Genomic DNA, 23,055 nt, shown 5'->3' on the forward strand with positions numbered 1-23,055 from the left:
TTTCCTGTTTCAGCATGACAATGCCCCCATGCACAAATCGAGGTCCATACAGAAATGGTTTGTCAAGATCGGTGTGGAATAACTTGACTGGCCTGCAGAGCCCCGACCTCAACCCCATCAACCACCTTTGGGATGAATTGGAACGCCGACTGTGAGCCAGGCCTAATCGCCCAACATCAGTGCCCGACCTCACTAATGCTCTTGTGGCTGAATGGAAGCAAGTCCCCGCAGCAATGTTCCAACATCTAGTGGAAACCATTCCCAGAAGAGTGGAGGCTGATATAGCAGCAAAGGGGGGACCAACTCCATATTAATGCCAATGATTTTGGAATGAGATGTTCAATGAGCAGGTGTCCACATGCTTTTGGCCATGTAGTGTATTTCAAGACAACACTTTCATATGTAACAATTTGAAAGTATGTTAGGAATTTAAGAAATGCGCATTGGGGACAATGCTTGGGAGGATATTCGAACATCTGAGGCTTGTAAGACAGCACTTGAGGAAACCTTTCACATTAAAGAAATTGTGCCCTTGATATTCCTATGATGTCCCAAACTTCCTTTAGAATATTGAGGTAAAAACAGTGTAGTATTTAGCTGGCTTTAAACAATCATGCTATCTAAAAATCTGATCATGAAGATGTTCATGAAAGTGGAGAATTTTGTTGCAAAACATTGGTGGTGTTTGTCATCATCATATGAAAGAAAGACAATAAGTACATACCCGATACATTTCAGTACCAGCATAACCAAAAGAAACTAAAACATAAAAATCCTTGTTCATGTACTTGTTCTCTGCAAATGCAAAGGGGAGTGAAATATTTACCCTAAAAACCCTCAACCCTTATTCTTTGTTCTCTTTACTACTGTACTTCTTTCTGATAATTTATCTGTGGTTTCAACTCATGCTAAATAGTACGAGGTCATAGGCCTAATAGTTTTCCCTGCCTTTAAAGAGAAAACTAACACATATGTCTTGGTCTCTAGAGTGGTTACATGTAGTTTTAAATATTACAACAAAAATTAACAAAAAATTAACTCAGTCTAACTTTCTCTCATAACAATTATTCTTGGGTTTACATTACTTTCCCTTTCCACCACGACTAATCATATTTCCAGAAGCAAATAGATTTCATATGAAAATGGTTTGTCAGCATTTGATAATTGTGCATCTTCTACCAACCAAACCCCAAGCATCAGCACGCCGATCTCATCATAGTATACAATCAAAAGACCTTCTCTTCCTGGACCATAGCTTTGTTACTTCTAACAACTTTTTCAGTATGTGAAATATTGCAGTGTCTATTTAAGTATTGTATTGATTAGCCAAATATATAATACAGGTACTGCTTGAAAGTGCAGGTAGGAAGCTTGGCACAAGGTTATTTTGTGTTGTCAAAGAAATACGGTAGTTCACATGTAAACAAAGACACTATCCCGACCTAGCCAAACCTTTCCCAAAAAGAGACAGGTCTTTAAAAATAGAACATACCTGTACACAAATAGAAGTAAATATATAGAAAATACATTTACACATGTATAATATACAGTTTAGTAACCCTCTGACTATCAAGATAACACTTTTTGTTCAAAAAATATATGTTATGTTGACGCAACTTGGTCTCAGCGTACATGTTTGGATGAATTGGCATGGTCGTTCATGGTGTTTTGGTGTGTGAGTGGAGAGTGGTGTACTAGGAGTCACAGTTGCACCCCAGCCACAGATCCAAGGTCAGTTCTTTACCCCTCCAGTTACATAAGCTTATGATTTAGTGATTTAGGATCTGTACTATGGGTCCACCTCTACCTTGAGATCTGGGAACAGAATAGCTGAAGCCTGAATCTTGTCCATCCCATTGAGTAAGTGCAGATATCATCCCACATCCGGACAAGAATCCAGTCCATCTTTAAATCTGTACATGTTGCTGTCGACACCGAATAATTGCAGTCACGGGTTGTTATTTTCTGTGCTTTCTACCTACCCACTAGCGTAATGAAATGTTTTGTGTTATGTTCAAGTGTCCTGACTCACTAATAGTAGAATTGCATTAACTAATCAATTAATTAATGCATTACATGTGGCCCAGTCTTCTAGACTCTGATTGGCTGCTCCTAATCCCGCTAGTTCCACATCTCATTGATGATGCTGGAGGTTAAGATGAGGCTGATATTCAACAAAATCGCATCTATGAGCAACCCACAGGAACCAGGAAAGAACATGGTTGTTTTTCACTGTACTGCACTAGACATGAAAGAGGGATAGTGTATTCCTTCATATAAGTGAGCTTTAAGGAGGAACATTATTAAAAATGGTTGTGTCTGCATTCACAGCACAAGATATACAGCTAATGTGGACCTAATTTGAAGGAATACTTTACCATTTTTATTCAGATGTCCTGTTATTTTCCATTTCTTGATTTGCATGCATTTCAGAGATTATGGTATTGAAAATACTACGTCTGAATGTAAATACTTCTCGCACAGGGCACCATTTGTAAAGGTGTTTGATGATAATATGATCATTCAAATTATAATTCCAATTAGCATGTGCTTGATAAATGCAACACAAAAAGGTATTATGATTCCCCCAATAATACACACAAATCACACTTATTAGTGGCCTTCGAAGCATTGCTTGATAAATATGACCCTTGTTTTAAGACTAATAAGACAAATATTTGCAATTAGACACTGGGAAACAGTGGTAAACACTGACTATTCATATAGTTGAGAGGATATATTCAATATTTCTCACTTACTGTAATTGTAGAGTTAGAATAATTGTATTCTTACAAGTTAATTCTAAATTCCACCCTTGTGCGGTACCACTCATATCCTACCACCACTCAAAGTAACTCATCATGTCTTATCCCTTGTGAATAATGCTTGGGATGGAAAATGGAATGAAGACTTGTGTATTGGACACTGACCTGAGTCAGTATATATGTAAACATACTGCTAATCCTCTCTGTTTGCTTTAGCTATCCAAATTCAGATAGAACTGAACACAACAAGACATAGGGTATGCAATGTTCGACAGCCATAGAGCCCTTTTTTTATGTAGTAAGCACAATCCAAAACCTCTGACAAAAAGGACATAGCGAAAGGGAAAATAATCTGGGCTTGGATTCGATCTCTGATTGGACTGTTAATGGCGTTCCGCTGTCCAAACATCATGTGGCATGGAACTGCACTGTTTAGGTTGTGACTGACTGACCTCTTTTCGTATATAAAAATAGACAGACTACTCTGGTTTTAAAATGGGACATAGTAACAATGCATTAAATGTAGGTGTTGACTAAAGCATTTACCGTTTTCTTCTTTCTCCCCTTGCCCTCAATGAATAGTGCTTCATATAATATATATTTTTTGGACTATTTCAGAAAACATATTCAAATACTTTTAAACATATTTTTTTCTTCATTTTTCTTTAAAAAGAATATGTTTGATACAGGGTTAATATAGCACTGTCTTTAGTTGTCCATGAATTGTTCTGTACAGATTATGGCACATAGTGGCGTAATTGGCACATTGTTCAGTAATACAGCTCAGCTTTTTCCACTGAGAGCAGATCCTCCAAGTCTCCTAGCTCTCCAAGAAACCTAGTCCCCTTCAAGGTGACGCTGACGTAGATGGTCTTCTCTGGCACATCCAGTAATATAGTTTATATTAACTCTAACTAGATATCTAAATGAACACAGGTCTCTGGAAAATAGTATAGAGTGGCAGCGGTATGGCTGCTCGGTTTGTCATCATTTATAGAAAAATAAATATCTTCATCTGTGTCGTTTGAGTCGCTTCTTTCTCTTGGTTGGAAAAGTTTACCAAAGGATCCTGTGGAGAAAAATCTTGACATTAGCAAATAAAATTGTCAGAAGAGCTGTAGAAAACCAATAGCAGCAGTTAAAGCAAAATAAGCATGTGTCAAACTCAACATTGAACACAGTAAATAACCTACAGTATGTTGCGTAACTGCCAGTTGTAAGTACCATGTCACAATGTGCATCTACATTGCAATAACATTGTTTATGCCCATCTAACTACAATGGCTCTCCATGGTCTTTAAGACTGCAGTGCTGGAAGGAAGAACTGGGGCATTTTAGTTCTTTCTCTGACTGAGACCAATGTCTGTACAGACGATGGTCTTGGCCCTCTTCCTCCTGCTACTGTTCCTGCAGGCGTTCTATTCCTTTTCAAAGCTGGGTCAATAACAGACGTGTGGCCCCCTGGGCTTTTAGCCACACACTAGCCCAGCGCATGTGTTTAACTTTCACGCTTGAAATTTCAAATGGAGGCAGTCCAGCTTATCGGTGATGCATAAAAAATACAGGAAAGTCAAGGGAAAGTTCCCCTTTCCCATAACAAAACATTGAAACAATATTACACTTGCCGCCTGAATGAGGGCCGCAACCCCATAAATGCGTAATATTTTTCATAAAGGCTAGGTTGTTGAAGGGCATGAATCAAACATAATTGGATTATAATTGCTAATGAATGACCTTCGGTGATCTTGCCGTTAAATACAATTTTCCAGTGCAGTTTATGAAAAATCCTTGCCGAAATAACAACCATATGCCATTTCCCTTCTATTCCCAAACTGGGACACTAACACCACAGTGATCAAGGTTGAGAAGGCTCAGAAAAGGATTTGCGGAGGGAAAAGTGACATAGTACTCACCAGAGCATAAATTCAGGAAGTTTGTTCCATCCACGTGATGTAAAAAAGGCTTCAGATAGTCAGCAGGAGATCTCGAACCACTTCTCTGACACAAAGGCCACAGGAATCAGCTGCCTTTCAGTGGGAGAAGGTCTATAGGACAAAGGATTGAGACACAAAGATAATGAGAACCTGAGTCCAGGAGTCACTATATAGAGGTACTTTGCAAGGAAAACAATACCACTTACAAAAAGAGGATTTACACCATTTAGGGCAAGGACTTTTTTCCGAAATATGTGATTATACCAGGAGAAACTTCTGTCCCGACTCATAATTAGTGTTGGGGGTAACGCATTACACTAATACTATTACTTTTTGGGGTAACGAGTAATATAACGGAGTACTGTACCAATTTGAGAAACAATATTACAGTTATTGATCAAAGATACTGTAGGTATCCTATTCCTATTATAGTTATTATTTGTGATGATTATTCTGTCGTCCTCTCACCAAGTTCCTGTTTACACACGCATGCCCTATTACAGTACTGACCGTTTTAGTTGAAAAATGGCAGAAGCATTTAAAACATTGTTTCTCAGCATGGAAGTACTCCCAATTACTTTGATTTGGTAGGATGACAAAATGACAAGAATATAACTGTAAAATGTAAACTGTGCCCAGGAGAGAAACACTTATCCACTGCTAGAAACACAACCTCCAATCTCTTGAAGCACCTTCAAAAGCAACACGCCAAGACAAAACTCGTAGCGAAAAAACCCCAAGGCCTGACCCCTCCTGCTGAAGATGACTGTAGGCCTACCTCATCCAAACAATCAAGGCTTGTTTTGAGGAGGACAGGCTGTGAGAGCTAAACAAGCTTGTAGCTGGGTATGTAGCAGAGGAAACGTTGCCCTTATCCACGGTAGAATACCCCTCTTTTTTGTGTTGCTCATTATTAGGCTACTTGTGTTGGTGTATAGGCCCACGTAACATTTACATTGTGTGAGGATGCGCAACGTTTTGGGGGGTAACTTTTTACTTTTCCCAGGGAGTAATAAGTAAAGTAATTTGTTATTGTTGAAAGAAGTAACGAGGTACAGGTAATATATTCGCTTTTTTGAGTAATGACCCCAACACTGCTCATAATAACCAACCCAAAAGTGAGAGGGAAGCACTTACACAAACAGTGATCAAACTGACCCAGAAACCTAGCGCTGAGAGCGATTTCAAGCTGGCGTACCTATTTCCGTTGTAGGTGGTCTTGTATATAGGGGTCTGCTGGATCATCTCATCCGTGTAGACGGGCACAGCGGTGCGCACACACTCGTGCGAGCACTGCAGGCTGTCGTTGTAGGCGGTGAAGATGTCCACTTTATTGGGCACGCGGGCAGGGGTGAAGTCGGTCAGGTTCTGACAGCTCTCCTCCTGCTGGTGGATCTTCCGCTGATGGCTACTGTGACGGCCATTCCCCGACTGTACACAGCTACAAAAACACGTACCAAAGACAAGAAACAAACATAAAATCATACCTTGTACCACTGTGGATGAGTGGCTCTGGTAAAAGCTTAATTGAAACTTTCAAAAGCGATGTGTTGTTTGTGTGTCAGGAAGTAATTGCAAAATAAAAGAATCTTTCCTACCAGTTTTTAAGGACAAGTGTAGTTATCAAGGCTGCGATGACCATAATGAGAGACACAGTGATTGTAATAATCTGGTGAACTGCCAGACCTGCAAAGAAAGAAGGACACAAAACACAAAGAAGCGCTTAGTTACGAATGGAATGGTTTTAAAGGCCGGTAGTAATAACCATATGCGTTCCACATAACACAAAGGGCAATCTACTCAAGGTCAGAGGAAGATATCTGTGAAGGTATTGATCATATTCTCTTCATTATTTAACAGATCTATAAAGTATTCAATCAAAGCCAACCACCTACATATTAGATTAGTTATCTTTTTTTTGTACAACATTTTTACAACTTCTCCTGAACTGGTGGGAACCTTAAAACTCACTTTGAGTTTCTTAACTCTTCCCTGATTCCATATAAGTGAATTCAAAGCACTAATATTTTTCACTTGTCAAAACTTAATATCAAAGTCTTTACTTCAAAATAACCGATAGTTCAGTTCAAATACAAATGTACATGTTATCCATGCCTAAGCTGTTTTTGAATGACCCAGACAGTTTTTAAGTTCATATTTTGTATTAGCTATGTTCCAACTCAAAATTGGGGTTATCAACTTTAAAGGAGCATTACTTTCCCGTTACTTTCTCCAATTACAGAAGTTTTTGTAAAAAATAATAAGACTAGGATCCTGTAACATATTTAGAATTTTGAAAAAACATCCGCCATGGTATCAATTCATGTGTACCAAGGCGCTAATAAGAACAAACAAAAACATTTGCACATTTCTACAGGGCATATAACATGGTTCACAGTGGTGCCCCCTCTCTGCTTATTGTGACACAAACCTCCAACCATGAGTCTCCATCCACCAATCGCAGCCTTGCTTTTGCACAACGCCGAAAAACAGATGCGGACTTCCAGATGTTTCGCTGGTTCGAATCATTCCGTATGACTGAACTACAAAACACTGTATTGTTTTACTTAAACCCTGGAGAACCCTGCAAGGTGCTGATCCCTCAGTTTTGAAGGAATAAGGTAATCTACAGACACAGCAGTGCATGTCAGCATCACAGATTTCTCTCTATGGCCGACATACAGTATGATGAGGTGGTGTGGGGTTGGGAGGGGGGGGGGGGGGCAATTCACCAGCAATGAGTGGGCCACATGCAGCAGAACGCCAAGTTCTTCATGATGAAAACGTCCTTGTGGGCCCATACATCCAAACCCTCATCAGCCAGGTGATTGTCTGCTGATCCAGTCCAGTTAGTCTTCGGGATAGCTCAAAAGGAGCGGCCACTCAGTCATTGTAAAATGCTAGCTCCCTCATTGTGCATATACATTCCCTTGGATAACAAACTTCTGTGGGCAGGGCACAAAGCAGCCAGGTCAACCTTGGATTAATGATTTCTCTGGCTGTCTCAGGAATGCCTCCCTTCCTTAGCTGCAATCAGTCCCTCTGCAGCAAACACATTAACTTATCTGGCAGTCATTTGCATCTTTCACTCTTGCGCACTCCCCTGCCTCCCAGCCTGGCTGACATCAAGGCATAAGTTGAAAGTGTGGAGTAATAAATGAACACCTGTCCAAGTTCATGGATAATAGATCATGGATCAATAGTCCACGTCTCCATGGAGAATTGTTTTGTTTTACATTCATGTCGGCATGAAAGGCTTCTCTGGCAGAGGTTTCCAGCTTATACCAAATTCATATCAGGCTGAAGCCCTGGCCATACAAATACAGTCTTACGTCTCATTATAACCTACTTTTAGGGCAGTACATTAACAAGACAAGATAATGTCAGATAATGATTCCACTGACACAACCGGGAGACGGTCCAGATGATTCTCTATCCCTGTCCAGAACTGCCAGTTTAAGGGAGAAATGTTGGTCCTGCTAGCTCAAACTCATTGTGCTCTAGCAGTGAGGCTGAAAAATCACCTTTAGCAGTCACCTTGCTTTAGAGGTGCTGGGTTAGGTTTTGTTTGATAGAATCACTGCCAGACAAAGAGAGGGGGAGTGAGAAGGGGAAAGAGAGAGAATAAGAGAGGGATAGAAAGAGCTACTAACCCCTGTGTCAGCAGAGTTTGGGCCACACCAAGGCTCCCGGAAAGAAATAAATTAGGTTTTCACCTTCATGGTCTTGACAGTTTGATGAACATGCCATTAAAAAGCATGGCGTTTTAAGAAAATCTCACTATCTGTTTTTATTAAAGACTACCTAGCCCAGCCCAGTAGGGGAACAATAGAATATAATATCAGCAACAGATGTAAATAGTTTATCAAACACATTGACCTTAACATACATATATACTGTACAGTACCTATGTGTATGCACATCCAGTTAATTAAAAAGTAGTGGATAAAAGCCTGTGGCAAAACTCCACAGCCAGTTGATAAAAATCTAGCAGCACTATAGCTCTTAATTGGCAACAACAACAAAAAACATACTGCCAACCTCGATAACGAGACGGAACACTGACATCAAGCGGAAAACGCTCACCTGTTAAGTCAATGGTACCAGAAGCAAACAGTGCATTTAGTAATGAAGTCATCCACTTTTGAAACAGAAACGGTGTCCTCCCCTATAAATGGACATTGGCTTAGCTTCCCATCACAGGGGACCCTTGACCCTTGCTCAATTTCATAGCCTGGCTATTTGAATTGCTTGTGGGCATCGATTTTAAATTGTTATCAGACCATTTGTGCGGGAACTGCCTTTGAGCAGGTTTGTCCTCCCAAAATTGCCTCAATAACAAAAGCATAACCAGCCATTGCCGAGCAAAGGAAAAATATGTGGAACTCAGTTTCTAAGCAAGGAGTTATTTGACGCTATAAGGCAATCATTCTAAATGGCCATTGAGCATTATGGCCTAATGCCGCCGTACAGCCCACGTCCGCTAGCAGCATTAAAGCTCATGAAAAATGTGGGAATAGCCCTCATTTGTGAATGGAGACGTTGTCGAGAGCAAGCCAGCCCTCCCTTCCTCCCAACCATTGCAAATGTACAGAATCTGTCCCTCATTTATAATGCATTAAACTTCCTGGAGAGTGTGACGGTTGACATGCAGTGAAACTTAACCCCCCTATCCCCTCCGCTCTTCCCAGTGGCCCCTCTCCAATCCATCCTCCCAAACGTGGTACCTGAGCGGGGAGGGAAGGGAGAGATGGGGCAGGGGAAACCTTCTGTCGAAAAGCCTGCTGATGGCTCACAATTGCCAATTAACGCTGATGTCAAAGTGTCAATCTGACCTGATTTCCACTGAGTCACCGAGCAATCTAAAACACTTACAGAAGAAGAGAGGGTGCTTCTTAAGAGAGAGAGTAGAGAGAGACTTAGAGAGAGACAGAAAGAGAGAGTGCGAGATCAGAGCCAATTATTCCACACACCTTTTCTTCCAATGTCAAAGGTATCACTGCATAATTTTATCACTCTAGATAGCAAACTTTGACAGTCGAGGAGATTTTGTCAGACTCTTGTTCAAGTTCCGCTGATGTTGTTACTTACCAGTAAATGCAGTTGTCATGCATGCCTGTACTTCATTTGGGGACAGCTGGCTATGAAATACTTATTCTAGTGTTAAAGAGCCACTGAACGCAACGATTGGCACGTGTGTCTTTCAGTTGCTCATTAGAAAAACAAGATTTAAGTCTTGGAGGTGTGTTTCCTGACCGATTCTGCGCTGTGTGTCCTATTTCACTTCCTCAAAATCCCCAGAATGAATCTAAGATAACTCAAGAAATCTGTGATTTGTTTTTATGATTTTGCCAAGGATGTTTTAGTTGCGCAAATTTACATCTAATTAAGGTGTTGGTGCAGTATTTCTCAAGTAAAAGAATTTGCAACGTTTTGTCTTATCTAAACAAAGTCGGAGCTGCTGGGCAGGTCTGTCTCACTCTCTATGCGATTGGATAGAGAGCAATCACTGCAGCTGTTCACCCCATGTTAGTGGGCAAATTAACATCGACAAATTAACACCTAAACTTCATTTACCTGTTGTGATGCACGGATGTTTCAAACTTTTAGATGAGGCTGACTTTATGACCAAAATTATCCTACTTACACTTTGTAGTCAATTTTGACAGAACTATTTCTTCAAATTGATGCTTTGTATAGGCAGTCAATGTTTAAGTACAGAAAGGGGATTGCCACCAACAAGTGGGACTACATAACAGAGTGAAAGTTGTATGTGTGATGTATTCAACCATAATCCCTCGCATATCCTCCCCACTCAATTATCTGACATGATATTGATGTTTCTTCATGCTGTCTGAATTTGTGTAAAACAAACAAATGACGTGCACTGTGAACATTTGCTGTTAGAGATTGCATTCTAAAATATGTACATCTACACCTCATATTTCTAGTTGACATTGGGTAAAGGAACAATGTGCTATCTCCTGACCTGTTTGGATGAATAAGGTGTTGGAGTCTAGCTAATACAGAAACAACAACATGTTTTTAAAATGGTCGCTTGCCAGTAGTGCACCTTTTCCTCTCAGAGGAGATGTCAGCCATGAAAGAGCTGAGCATTGGAAACATGAAGTAAAATAGCATCTGTTCATTCTGGCTACTCTTCATCTCCTCTTGGCCGAGTTTCTATAAGTCAGAAGGCTCGACTCTGCATGGCTGTCACCAGGCATCAGCATTTAAGTCCAGATTTAACGCTCGGGAAGAAAATTCATTTTTATCCAGCTTATCGAGAGTCAATATAGAGTAATGGCGAGATTATTAGATTGCCATGGTAACCAGTGGGTAAGGTTTCTCTCTCTGTGCCTGAAGAGCCTCTCACTCTATTGTAGCCTACACCTCTACAAGGCTCTTAGAGGTCACAATGTAGCATTGGTGGCGTGGCGTTTGCCAAATTTGCACACCTCTTTAAATATAGATACCTAACTGAAGCACTCGAGCACTGTACTTAACTTACATTTTATATGTGCTTTGGGTGGATTCTGGCCTTACTTATTTTAACTGACTGTTCGTTTAACCTCACCTCTTCAGAGTGTGATAACAAGACCTGAATTAGCAGCTGCAGCAGGTTCTATACATTTTCGATGAATTCATCACATTTTTGGTGGGATTTCATTTTTTACTTATTGACTCCACTGCCTCGTTTAACCTCTCGACTTCAGAACGCGATAACAAGACTGGAGCGATCAGCCAGCAGGATGGACGGCAGTTTTAATCATCTCATATCCATAATGAAGCTGACAGCTCCATCTGCGTGGCTTTGAGAGAGCTGAGCGGAGCTAGCAAAACATCACCGGGAACAATCAGCCAGCATCTGGAGGCTTAAATCTACTTCACACAGTGGGCCACAGGATCACTAAAGAATAATGATCAGAAAAAGGCACATACACAAATATTGCCAGAGCCTGTTACTGGGCACCTAGGTGCTTCATTGCTATTACATTTAATCTATTCAAATGATATTGGTTACGTACACTTACAGTTGAAGTCGGAAGTTTACATACACTTATGTTGGAGTCATTAAAACTCATTTTTCAATCACTCCACCAATTTCTTGTTAACAAACTATAGTTTTGGCAAGTCGGTTAGGACATCTACTTTGTGCATGACACAAGTAACTTTTCCAACAATTGTTTACAGACAGATTATTTCACTTATAAATCCCTGTATCACAACTCCAGTGGGTCAGAAGTTTACATACACTAAGTTGACTGTGCCTTTAAACAGCTTGGAAAATTCCAGAACATGATGTCATGGCTTTAGAAGCTTCTGATAGGCTAATTGACATCATTTGAGTCAATTGGAGGTGTACCTGTGGATGTATTTCAAGGCTTACCTTTAAACTCAGTCCCTCTTTGCTTGACATCATGGGAAAATCTAAAGAAATCAGCCAAGACCTCAGAAAAAAAATTGTAGACCTCCACAAGTCTGGTTCATCCTTGGGAGCAAATTCCAAATGTCTGAAGGTACCACATTCATCTGTACAAACAATAGTACGCAAGTATAAACACCATGGGACCACACAGCCGTCATACCGCTCAGGTAGGAGATGCGTTCTGTCTCCTAGAGATGAACGTACTTTGGTGCGAAATGTGCAAATCAATCCCAGAACAACAGCAAAGGACCTGGTGAAGATGCTGGAGAAAACATGTACAAAAGAATCTATATCCACAGTAAAATGAGTCCTATATCGACATAACCTGAATGGCCGCTCAGAAGAAGCCACTGCTCCGAAACCGCCGTAAAAAAGCCAGACTACGGTTTGCAACTGCACATGGGGACAAAGATCGTACTTTTTGGAGTAATGTCCTCTGGTCTGATGAAACAAAAATAGAACTGTTTGGCCATAATGACCATCGTTATGTTTGGAGGAAAAAGGGGGAAGCTTGCAAGCCGAAGAACATCATCCCAACCGTGAAGCATGGGGGTGGCAGTATCATGTTGTGGGGGTGCTTTGCTGCAGGAGGGACTGGTGCACTTCACAAAATAGATGGCATCATGAGGAGGGAAATTATGTGGATATATTGAATCAATATCTCAAGACATCAGTCAGGAAGTTAAAGCTTGGTCGCAAATGGGTCTTCCAAATGGACAATGACCCCAAGCATACTTCCAAAGTTGTGGCAAAATGCTTAAGGACAACAAAGTCAAGGTATTGGAGTAGCCATCACAAAGCCCTGACCTCAATCCTATGGAAAATTTGTGGGCAGAACTGAAAAAGCGTGTGTGAGCAAGGAGTCCTACAAACCTGACTCAGTTACTCCAGCTCTGTCAGGAGGAATGGGTCAAAATTCACCCAACTTATTGTGGGAAGCTTGTGGAAGGCTACCCAAATTGTTTGACACAAGTTTAACAATTTAAAGGCAATGCTACCAAATACTAATTGAGTGTATGTAAACTTCTGACCGACTGGGAATGCGATGAAAGAAATAAAAGCTGAAATAAATCATTCTCTCTAATATTATTCTGACATTTCACATTCTTAAAATAAAAGTGGTGATCCTAACTGATCTAAGACAGGGAATTTTAACTAGGATTAAATGTCAGGAATTGTGAAAAACTGAGTTTAAATGTATTTGGCTAAGGTGTATGTAAACTTCCGACTTCAACTGTATTTTGCAGATGTTTTTGCGGGTGTAGCAAAATGCTTATTTTCCTAGCTCCAATAATGCAGTAATACCTAATAATACAAAACAATACACGCAAATCCCAAAAATAATACGAAATATATAACTATTAGAATGAGCAATGTCAGAGTCTGGAATATATACACAGTGCATGTATATGATTGTGTGTATAGACATGGACAGTATATGAACAGAAAAGGTGTCTACAGAAGTAGTTACAGAGCCAGACTACAGTATATACATATGAAGTGGGTAAAACAATATGTAAACATTATTAAAGTGACCAGTGCCAATGACCTAAGGACTGGCTGGTTTCCAACTTCTCACTGTGTAAAGCAGAGAGACGCACCCTCGCCCACTTTATTTCCACTACATGTTAATAATTTAGCCATACAAATCAAACATGCTAAACTTGGTGTTGAAATTGCGGATATATTCCTGGACATCTCCTTGCAGAAACCGAAGATGACCTCCAGAATATGTTGAATAATGTTAATTGATGGTGTAATAAATGGAGACTAGCGTTAAATCAAGAGAAGACCCACATTGATCATTTCATAAAGAAGGGAGTGCAGAGAAGTGCACACAACTTTTGTTTTGGTACAACCCCATTATTCTACACTGTGCTCTATAAATACCTTGGTTTCACTCTGGATGAACACATGACCTTTGAAGATGGCATTAGATCACTGGTAGATTCTGCAGGTAGAGCCTTGGGGTCTACCTTTAGGTCTACCTATGTAAGGATCTTGGTTAATGTGCTTATTCTCAGCTATTTAAATCCTGTGTGTCCGGTGATGGACTACGCTGCTGGGGTAGGAGGGTCCAAAGTGCGTACTAATTGTAACAATGTTTGAAACCGAGCAATCTGCTGCCTTCTTGGTGTGCACAAACTGACTCCAAACCCCGGCCACCTGTGGAGATATGGGTTGGGAACCATGTGTGATTAGGCAAAAAGGTGGAACATACTGATAAATATGCCAGAACACAGAATCACAAAAAAAGTGACCTTAGTCATTCATAGCTATTCATGGGCCAGAAAATTGTTATACATTTTTTGTGAAACTGATTTGCAGTATATATTCAGGAACAAATTACAGTGGTTGCTCCACTAAAAGTTTTGTGATTATGCTGCGGGACTTGTGGTTTAGTACGGTACCCTGCGTCACTACTTCATTGCTCCAGACCAGCGCAAGGGGGAGTTAGAGCACTGATTATGCTTTTGGGTCCCAAGGCGCAACTGTGTCTCTAACTGACAATGAATGGGTGACATAAACCTAAATAGAAACTGATAATTGTGCACGACTTCAGTATTACTTACTAAAACTGTTGTTACACTAAGGTTTTTATTCTAAGAGAAACTTAGACTACAATTAGGATGTGGAAATGTTAGGATTATTTTGCTCTTACTGTAGTTCTGTAGCCTACTCCCGACCAGTCATGTTGTACAGCGCATGAGTGCAGGTCTAAGACACTGTATCGCAGTGCAAGCTGTGTTGCTACAGATGCTGGTTCAATACCTGTGCCGGCCTCAACTGGGAGACCCATGAGATGACTGTAGGTTTTTGGTTTCTCTCCCTCTAAAAACAGAATCATTCTAAATAACAAACTGGCTTTATTTAGAAATTAGTAGCACTGTCTCACCACATGTTAAGGATTGGCCTTTTTCTTGCTCATTTTACATTATTTGAAAACAAAATAATCTCCAAAATACTGTTATTTCTTAAACAAAGCGATTATTATTATTATGATGATTAATTTAGAATTATAAACTCATCAAAAAAAAGAAACATCCCTTTTTCAGGACCCTGTCTTTCAAAGATAATTCGTAAAAATCAAAATAACTTCACAGATCTTTAAACATGGTTTCCCATGCTTGTTCAATGAACCAGAAACAATTAATGAACATGCACCTGTGGAAAGGTTGTTAAGACACTAACAGCTTACAGACGGTAGGCAATTAAGGTCACAGTTATGAAAACTTAGGACACTAAACAGGCCTTTCTACTGACTCTGATAAACACCAAAAGAAAGATGCCCAGGGTCCCTGCTCATCTGCGTGAACGTGCCTTAGGCATGCTGCAAGGAGGCATGAGGACTGCAGATGTGGCCAGGGCAATAAATTGCAATGTCCGTACTGTGAGACACCTAAGACAGCGCTACAGGGAGAGAGGACGGACAGCTGATCGTCTTCGCAGTGGCAGACCACGTGTAACACCTGCACAGGATCGGTACAGCCGAACATCACACCAGGGCTTGTAGGCCTGTTGTAAGGCAGGTCCTCACCACACATCACCGGCAACAACGTTGCCTATGGGCACAAACCCACTGTTGCTAGACCAGACAGGACTGGCAAAAAGTGCTCTTCACTGACGAGTCGCGATTTTGTCTCACCAGGGGTGATGGTTGGATTCGCGTTTATCGTCGAAGGAATGAGCATTACACCGAGGCCTGTACTCTGGAGCGGGATTGATTAGGAATTGGAGGAACCGTCATGGTCTGGGGTGTTGTGTCACAGCATCATCGGACTGAGCTTGTTGTCATTGCAGGCAATCTCAACGCTGTGCGTTACAGGGAAGACATCCTCCTCCCTCACGTGGTACCCTTCCTGCAGGCTCATCCTGACATGACCCTCTAGCTTGACAATGCCACCAGCCATAATGCTCGTTCTGTGCGGGATTTCCTGTCAGTGCTCTGCCATGGCCAGCGAAGAGCCCGGATCTCAATCCCATTGAGCACGTCTGGGACCTGTTGGATCGGAGGGTGAGTGCTAGGGCCATTCCCCCCAGAAATGTCTGGGAACTTGCAGATGCCTTGGTGGAAGAGTGGGGTAACATCTCACAGCTAGAACTGGCAAATCTGGTACAGTCCATGAGGAGGAGATGCACTGCAGTACTTAATGCAGCTGGTGGCCACACCAGATACTGACTTTTACTTTTAATATTGACCCCCCCCCCCCCCCCTTTGTTCAGGGACACTGTCACGTCCTGACCAGTAAAGGGGTCATTTTGTTATTGTAGTTGGTCAGGACGTGGCAGGGGTGTGTTTGTTTTGTGTTGGGACTTTTTGGGTTAGTTCTATGTTATGTAATTCTATGTTTGATTTTCTAGTATTTCTATGTGATATTGTTTGGGATTGGTCTCTAATTGGAGGCAGCTGTGTCTCGTTGCCTCTGATTAGAGGCCATATTTAAGCAGGGGTTTTTGTCTTGTGTTTTGTGGGTGGTTGTTCCATGTATAGTCAGAGTACCTTACAGGACTGTTTTCTGTTGTTCTTTTGTTCAGTGTTCATTTCTTTAATATATCAAGAAGATGTTTCACATACCCGCTCCAGTTTGGTCCGATCATTACGACGCTTATGACAGAACCACCCACCATAAGAGGACCAAACAGCGGAGGAAGGAGCAGCAGGAGGACTATAAAGAGTCATGGACCTGGGAGGAGATCCTGGATGGGGCAGGACCATGGCACCAGGCTGGGGAGTACCGGCGCCCTAAGGAGGAGCTGGAGGCAGCTAAGGCGGAGTGGCCCCATAGCCCTGAACCAACTCCTCGTGCTTATTATGGGGAGTGACGGATCAAGAAAGCACCGAGCTATGCGGAAATGGGCACTGTATTGCCCAGACGCATTCAAAGGTCGGTGCAATCAGTGAAAGCTTCTCAGTACGGCCAGGCTATGGTGAGCACTCAGCCAGGAAGGGTTGTGCAGGCCGTATGCTCCAGACCTCCAGTGCATCTCCAGGGTCCAGTTTACCCTGTTCCTGCTCCTTGCAGTAGCCCTGTGGTGTGTGTCTCCAGTCTGGTGCCTCCAAAGCCAGCCCCACGCACCAGGCCTCCAGGCCTCCAGTGCGCCTGCCCAGTCCGTCCTGTTCCTCGTCCCTAGTCTGGCGCTTCCAAAGCCAGCCCCACGCACCAGGCCTTTAGTGCGCCTGCCCAGTCCAGTACGTCCTGCTCCTCGCACTAGCCCTGTGCTGCGTGTCACTAGTCTGGCGCCTCAAAAGCCAGTCCCACGCATCAGGCCTTCAGTGCGCAGTCCCCGTCTAGTGCTTCCGGCGACGTCCCACAGTCCGGAACCGACAGAGACGGCCCACAGTCCGGAACCGACAGAGACGGCCCACAGTCCGGAACCGACAGAGTCGGCCGCCAGTCCGGCGCAGCCAGAATCGGCCGCCAGTCCGGCGCAGCCAAAGTCGCCCGCAGAGTCCGGCGCAGCCAGAGTCGCCCGCAGAGTCCGGCGCAGCCAGAGTCGCCCGCAGAGTCCGGCGCAGCCAGAGTCGCCCGCAGAGTCCGGCGCAGCCAGAGTCGCCCGCAGAGTCCGGCGCAGCCAGAGTCGCCCGCAGAGTCCGGCGCAGCCAGAGTCGCCCGCAGAGTCCGGCGCAGCCAGAGTCGCCCGCAGAGTCCGGCGCAGCCAGTCGCCCGCAGAGTCCGGCGCAGCCAGAGTCGCCCGCAGAGTCCGGCGCAGCCAGAGTCGCCCGCAGAGTCCGGCGCAGCCAGAGTCGCCCGCAGAGTCCGGCGCAGCCAGAGTCGCCCGCAGAGTCCGGCGCAGCCAGAGTCGCCCGCAGAGTCCGGCGCAGCCAGAGTCGCCCGCAGAGTCCGGCGCAGCCAGAGTCGCCGGCCAGTCCGGCGCAGCCAGAGTCGCCCGCCCCTCCGGCGCAGCCAGAGTCGCCCGCCCCTCCGGCGCAGCCAGAGTCACCCCTCAGCCCAGAGCGTTCAGCGGTGGGCTACAGCCCTGAGCCTTCAGCAGGGGTGGACAGGTTAGAGTGGGGACTAAGGCCGGAACCAGAGCCAGGAGGGAGTATTGGGGAAGGGGGGGTGTTTGCACAGGAACTGTCGGTGATGGTGGCCACCCTCCCTTCCCTCCCTTTAGTTTTGGGTTTTTTGTTGTGGGTTGTTGTTGGTGTCTTATGGTTAAGGTGCATTCGGTGTCTGCACCTTTGGGGGGGGGGGGGGTACTGTCACATCCTGACCAGTAAAGGGGTCATTTTGTTATTGTAGTTGGTAAGGACGTGGCAGGGGTGTGTTTGTTTTGTGTTGTTGTTTCTTTTGGTTAGTTCTATGTTATGTATTTCTATGTTTGATTTTCTAGTATTTCTATGTGGTATTTTTTGGGATTGGTCTCCAATTGGAGGCAGCTGTATCTCGTTGCCTCTGATTAGATGCCATATTTAAGCAGGGGTTTTTGTCTTGTGTTTTGTGGGTGGTTGTTCCATGTATAGTCAGAGTACCTTACAGGACTGTTTTCCGTCATTCTTTTGTTCAGTGTTCATTTCTTTAATATATCAAGAAGATGTTTCACATACCCGCTGCAGTTTGGTCCGATCATTACGACGCTTATGACAGACACATTATTCCATTTCTGTTAGTCACATGTCTGTGGAACTTGTTCAGTTTTTGTCTCAGTTGTTGAATCTTGTTATGTTCATACAAATATTTACACATGTTAAGTTTGCTGAAAATAAACGCATTTGACAGTGAGAGGACGTTTTTTTCTGAGTTTATTTCTTAATTAGGTTGGCTGTATCACAACCGGCCATGAATTTCAGTTTAATCCACCAGAAAAGACAAAACAAATAATACAACAAAAAGTATTATTATTATGTATCACATCCAACCGTGATTGGGAGTCCCATAGGACGGCGCACAATTGGCCCAGTGTTTCTCTCTCTCTAAAAACAGAAATAAACGTTTTGGCCTTTATTCAGATTACAATCTCTCACTTTCGTTTTTTTTAAACAAAATCACCTCAAAAATGTTGTTATATATTATCAAGTTGATGGCACAGTCATATAGCCCTGCACCTACATAAAGCTGAGTGACTCGCTCATTCATGGCTTGGATCAAAATAATTAAGTACCAACATTCTTTATGATAGTCTTTAATAAATACATGTTTTGGTTAACTTGACCTGGACACCATGTACAGTATTATAATAGCCCTCCCGATCGGCGCAATGGTCTAAGACACTGCATCGCAGTGCAAGATGCGTTGCTACAGATGCAGGTTTGATACCCGTGCTGGCCGCCATGGCGAGACCCATATGTAATTATTGGCGGTCACGTCATTGAAAAAAAAAGCTGATATACTGTTGGCCTACCATAGGCGACATGAGTCTCACTAGTGTTCAGTGTCTCACTAGTGTTCAGTAATGTGCTGTTAAAAGTGGTGTAGGTCTTATTTATTTAAAGAGCATATTGAAGTAATAGGATGGAAGCAATTGCCTACTCGCTGTGGTCAACTATTTTAGCACCTTTTCGCGCTGCTCTGAGACAAGCATGGGGACTGGTCTTGATAAATCAATGAGATTTTTATTTTTCACTGAATCTCCGTTTGGGTATTGGTTAGACTACAATTATACAATTAGGGTGTGAAAATGTTATGCTCTTTGTATTGTAGCCTACTCCCGACTGTCACGTTGTACAGTGCCATATTTTCAGGGTTTTTCATTTTTCTTGGAATAGATACAACATAATATTAATCATACTAATTAAGCAACATTTCTTAAAATCAGTTCCATATACTATGGTCTTACAAAAAAGGTTTTAAATTCTCTAGTACAGCCACTATTGAAGGCAATCAAATGCTTCTCAAAGATCCCCTCTGGTGGTCAAACTAGCTCTAACTAGCTTTAGTGGTTACAATAGCTGATACTTAAATAACGTGCCATGTAATTCTGCGGCACCATGCAAGCTGTGCTGCAGTAAGCTGCAACTTTTAAAGGACAAACCACTGTACTATGTGGTGTTAACCAAATCAAGGACACACTTTTTCTGATCCACAAGGAAAAATGGGCAGTTGTTATTTGTTTTAAACCTAAACTTAGAACTTACACTCTTCAACTATAGGCTACTTTTTTGAGCTCTCCTAGATTTGCCATTGAGGAACATAAGCATGCTGGTAGTTTTTTGTTTCGAACACAGCCCTGCGTCCCCACCAACACACAATTACTGTTGTTGTTTACGTAATCCAAAAACATTCCATTATACATTGCAATATGGGTCAGGTGGGAATCATTTCAAAGCTTATTCTATTGCCTACATGGCTAGCTAAGGTATAAAATACAGTGTTAGGCTTTCAAAAGGCACTTCAGACAAACAGATTGTAACTTTGGTGCACATAGAATAGAGTCATGAGTGCGTGTTCCGCAAAGTCTGAGAAAATCCAGCTGAGTAGGTCTGGATGGGGCTGGGTTCATATGAAGTGAAACATCTGTACCACTGGGTCAACGCTAAAAGTTAAGATATAGTCTACTGTAGAAGTATGGCAGTTTCCCATTTCACTATGCCATACAGTGCCTTCAGAAAGTATTCACACCAATTAACGTTTTCAACATTTTGTTGTGTAACAGCCTGAATGTAAAATTTATTAAATTGACATTTTGTGTTACTGGTCTACACACAATACCCCATAATGTCGAAGTGGAATTGTCTTTTGAGATGTATTTATTTTTGTTAAAAATGAAAAGCTAAAATGTCTTGAGTCAATAAGTATTCAACCCTTATGTTATGGCAAGCCTAGATAAGTTAAGGAGTAAAAATGTGCTTAACAGGTCACATACACTATTAAGTTGCATGCACTCCGTCTGAGTGCAATAATAGTGTTTAACATTATATATTTAATCCATTCTGAATTCAGTCTGTAACACAACAAAATGTGGAACAAGTCAAGGGGTATGAATACTTTCTGAAGGCACTATATGTTCAATGACATCATCCTACTGTATAGTTATGTATTGACATTTACCACATCTGGCCAAATGTCCATAAACCACAATGTCTTGAAGTTTTAACACTTGTACAGTTTAGTGGTCAATATATTCCAGTGGACCCTTTGGTTGCCCTCTGCAGTGGGAACGTGATTGTATGACATTCATGTAAATCTACCCAATGGGAAAAGTCAGTTAACATAGTGCTAGGTCATATATCATTAAACATGACTCTGGTTTTACTGCCACCTGCATAGTCCATTTATGAAGCCAAGCCTCTTCGTTGATTTCATTAAATGGTACAGTGCCTTGCGAAAGTATTCGCCCCCTTGAACTTTTCGACCTTTTGCCACATTTCAGGCTTCAAACATAAAGATATAAAACTGTATTTTTTTGTGAAGAATCAACAACAAGTGGGACACAATCATGAAGTGGAACGAAATTTATTGGATATTTCTAACTTTTTTAACAAATAAAAAACGGAAAAATTGGGCGTGCAAAATTATTCAGCCCCCTTAAGTTAATATTTTGTAGCGCCACCTTTTGCTGCGATTACAGCTGTAAGTCGCGTGGGGTATGTCTCTATCAGTTTTGCACATCGAGAGACTGACATTTTTGCCCATTCCTCCTTGCAAAACAGCTCGAGCTCAGTGAGGTTGGATGGAGAGCGTTTTGTTAAAAAAGTTTGAAATATACAATAAATTTCGTTCCACTTCATAATTGTGTCCCACTTGTTGTTGATTCTTCACAAAAAAATTACAGTTTTATATCTTTATGTTTGAAGCCTGAAATGTGGCAAAAGGTCGAAAAGTTAAAGGGGGCCGAATACTTTCGCAAGGCACTGTAAATGTAATGTGCATAGCCAGTCAACTTCATGTGTTCGCGGCATGAAGACTTCGCCATAAAATCACACATTGCTTTTGTACATCAAATGGACAGTAATTTTCGGTAACAACATTTAATACGGGATCAATATCACGCCAAATGTAAACCACCAATCCACAAATATAAATCACTTTCCACAAATGTAAATCACTATCCACAAATGCAATTCACTATCAGCAAACAAACACCATTTGATTTGTATTTGTAAATCGAGGGCCTTAAGTAAAATTACTGCCATAAAGATTTGCAAATAGGAGAGATATGCACAAACATGACAGATATGGCAAACCTGCAACTCCATATTTGGAAGCGCTTCGGTCACCTGACTTTTGGCAGGGATTTTACCACTACAAATCGCTTTCTACCTTAATAACTTTTTTTCTATGTGTGAGAACTTCTTGTCAACGTGTGAGAACTTCTTGTCTTTTTCTTGTCGTCAACTCCCTGCCAAAGTCAGGTGTAATAACTTCCAAAATATGGATTTTCAGGTTTGCCATATCTGTCATGTTTGTGCATATCTCTCCTATGTGCAAATCTTTATGGCAGTCATTTTATTTAAGGCCCTCGGTTTTTCTTCTTTTTTTATATTTTCTACACTGTAGAATAATAATGAAGACATCAAAACTATGAAATAAAAGACCAGGGAGGCTTTCCAGTGCCTCAAAAAGAAGGGCACCAATTGGTAGATTGGTAAAAAAAAAGAAGCTGAATCTGAATATCCCTTTGTGCATGGTGAAGTTATTAATTAGGCTTTGGGGGGTGTATCAATACACCCAGACACTACAAAGATACTGGCATCCTTCCAAACTGAGTTGCATGAGGCAAATGGTGATTTTTAAAAAGTATGAGTTTAATGACTGTGATAGGAGAAAACTGAGAATGGATCAACAATATTGTAGTTACTCTACAATACTAATCTAAGCCTGCACAAAATAAAAGTAATTCATAACATGCATCCTGTTTGCAACAAGGCACTTAAGTAATACAGCAAAAAAATGTAACAAAGGTTTGAACTTTTTGTCCTGAATACAAATTGTTATGTTTGGGGCAAATCCAACACCACATCACTCAGTACAATTCTCCATATTTT

The 23,055-nt window shown here is 41.9% G+C and overlaps 1 protein-coding gene across 1 annotated transcript in view; it reads right to left on the bottom strand.

The window, feature by feature from the left end:
* Positions 1–329: 329 nt before the first annotated feature.
* The window catches only part of LOC115165849 (adherens junction-associated protein 1), an 83,924-nt gene continuing 61,198 nt past the window's right edge, over positions 330–23,055 (bottom strand). Inside the window, exons 3-6 of the mRNA XM_029719278.1 lie at positions 6,298–6,385; positions 5,898–6,140; positions 4,679–4,810; positions 330–3,834 (exon numbers count right to left, since the gene is read on the bottom strand). Of these exons, the coding sequence (XP_029575138.1) occupies positions 4,738–4,810; positions 5,898–6,140; positions 6,298–6,385 (404 nt within the window). The 3' untranslated portion in view covers positions 330–3,834; positions 4,679–4,737. The remainder of the gene's footprint in view (positions 3,835–4,678; positions 4,811–5,897; positions 6,141–6,297; positions 6,386–23,055) is intronic.

This window comes from Salmo trutta, chromosome 28, assembly GCF_901001165.1.
Source record: "Salmo trutta chromosome 28, fSalTru1.1, whole genome shotgun sequence".
Classification (NCBI taxonomy): domain Eukaryota; kingdom Metazoa; phylum Chordata; class Actinopteri; order Salmoniformes; family Salmonidae; genus Salmo; species Salmo trutta.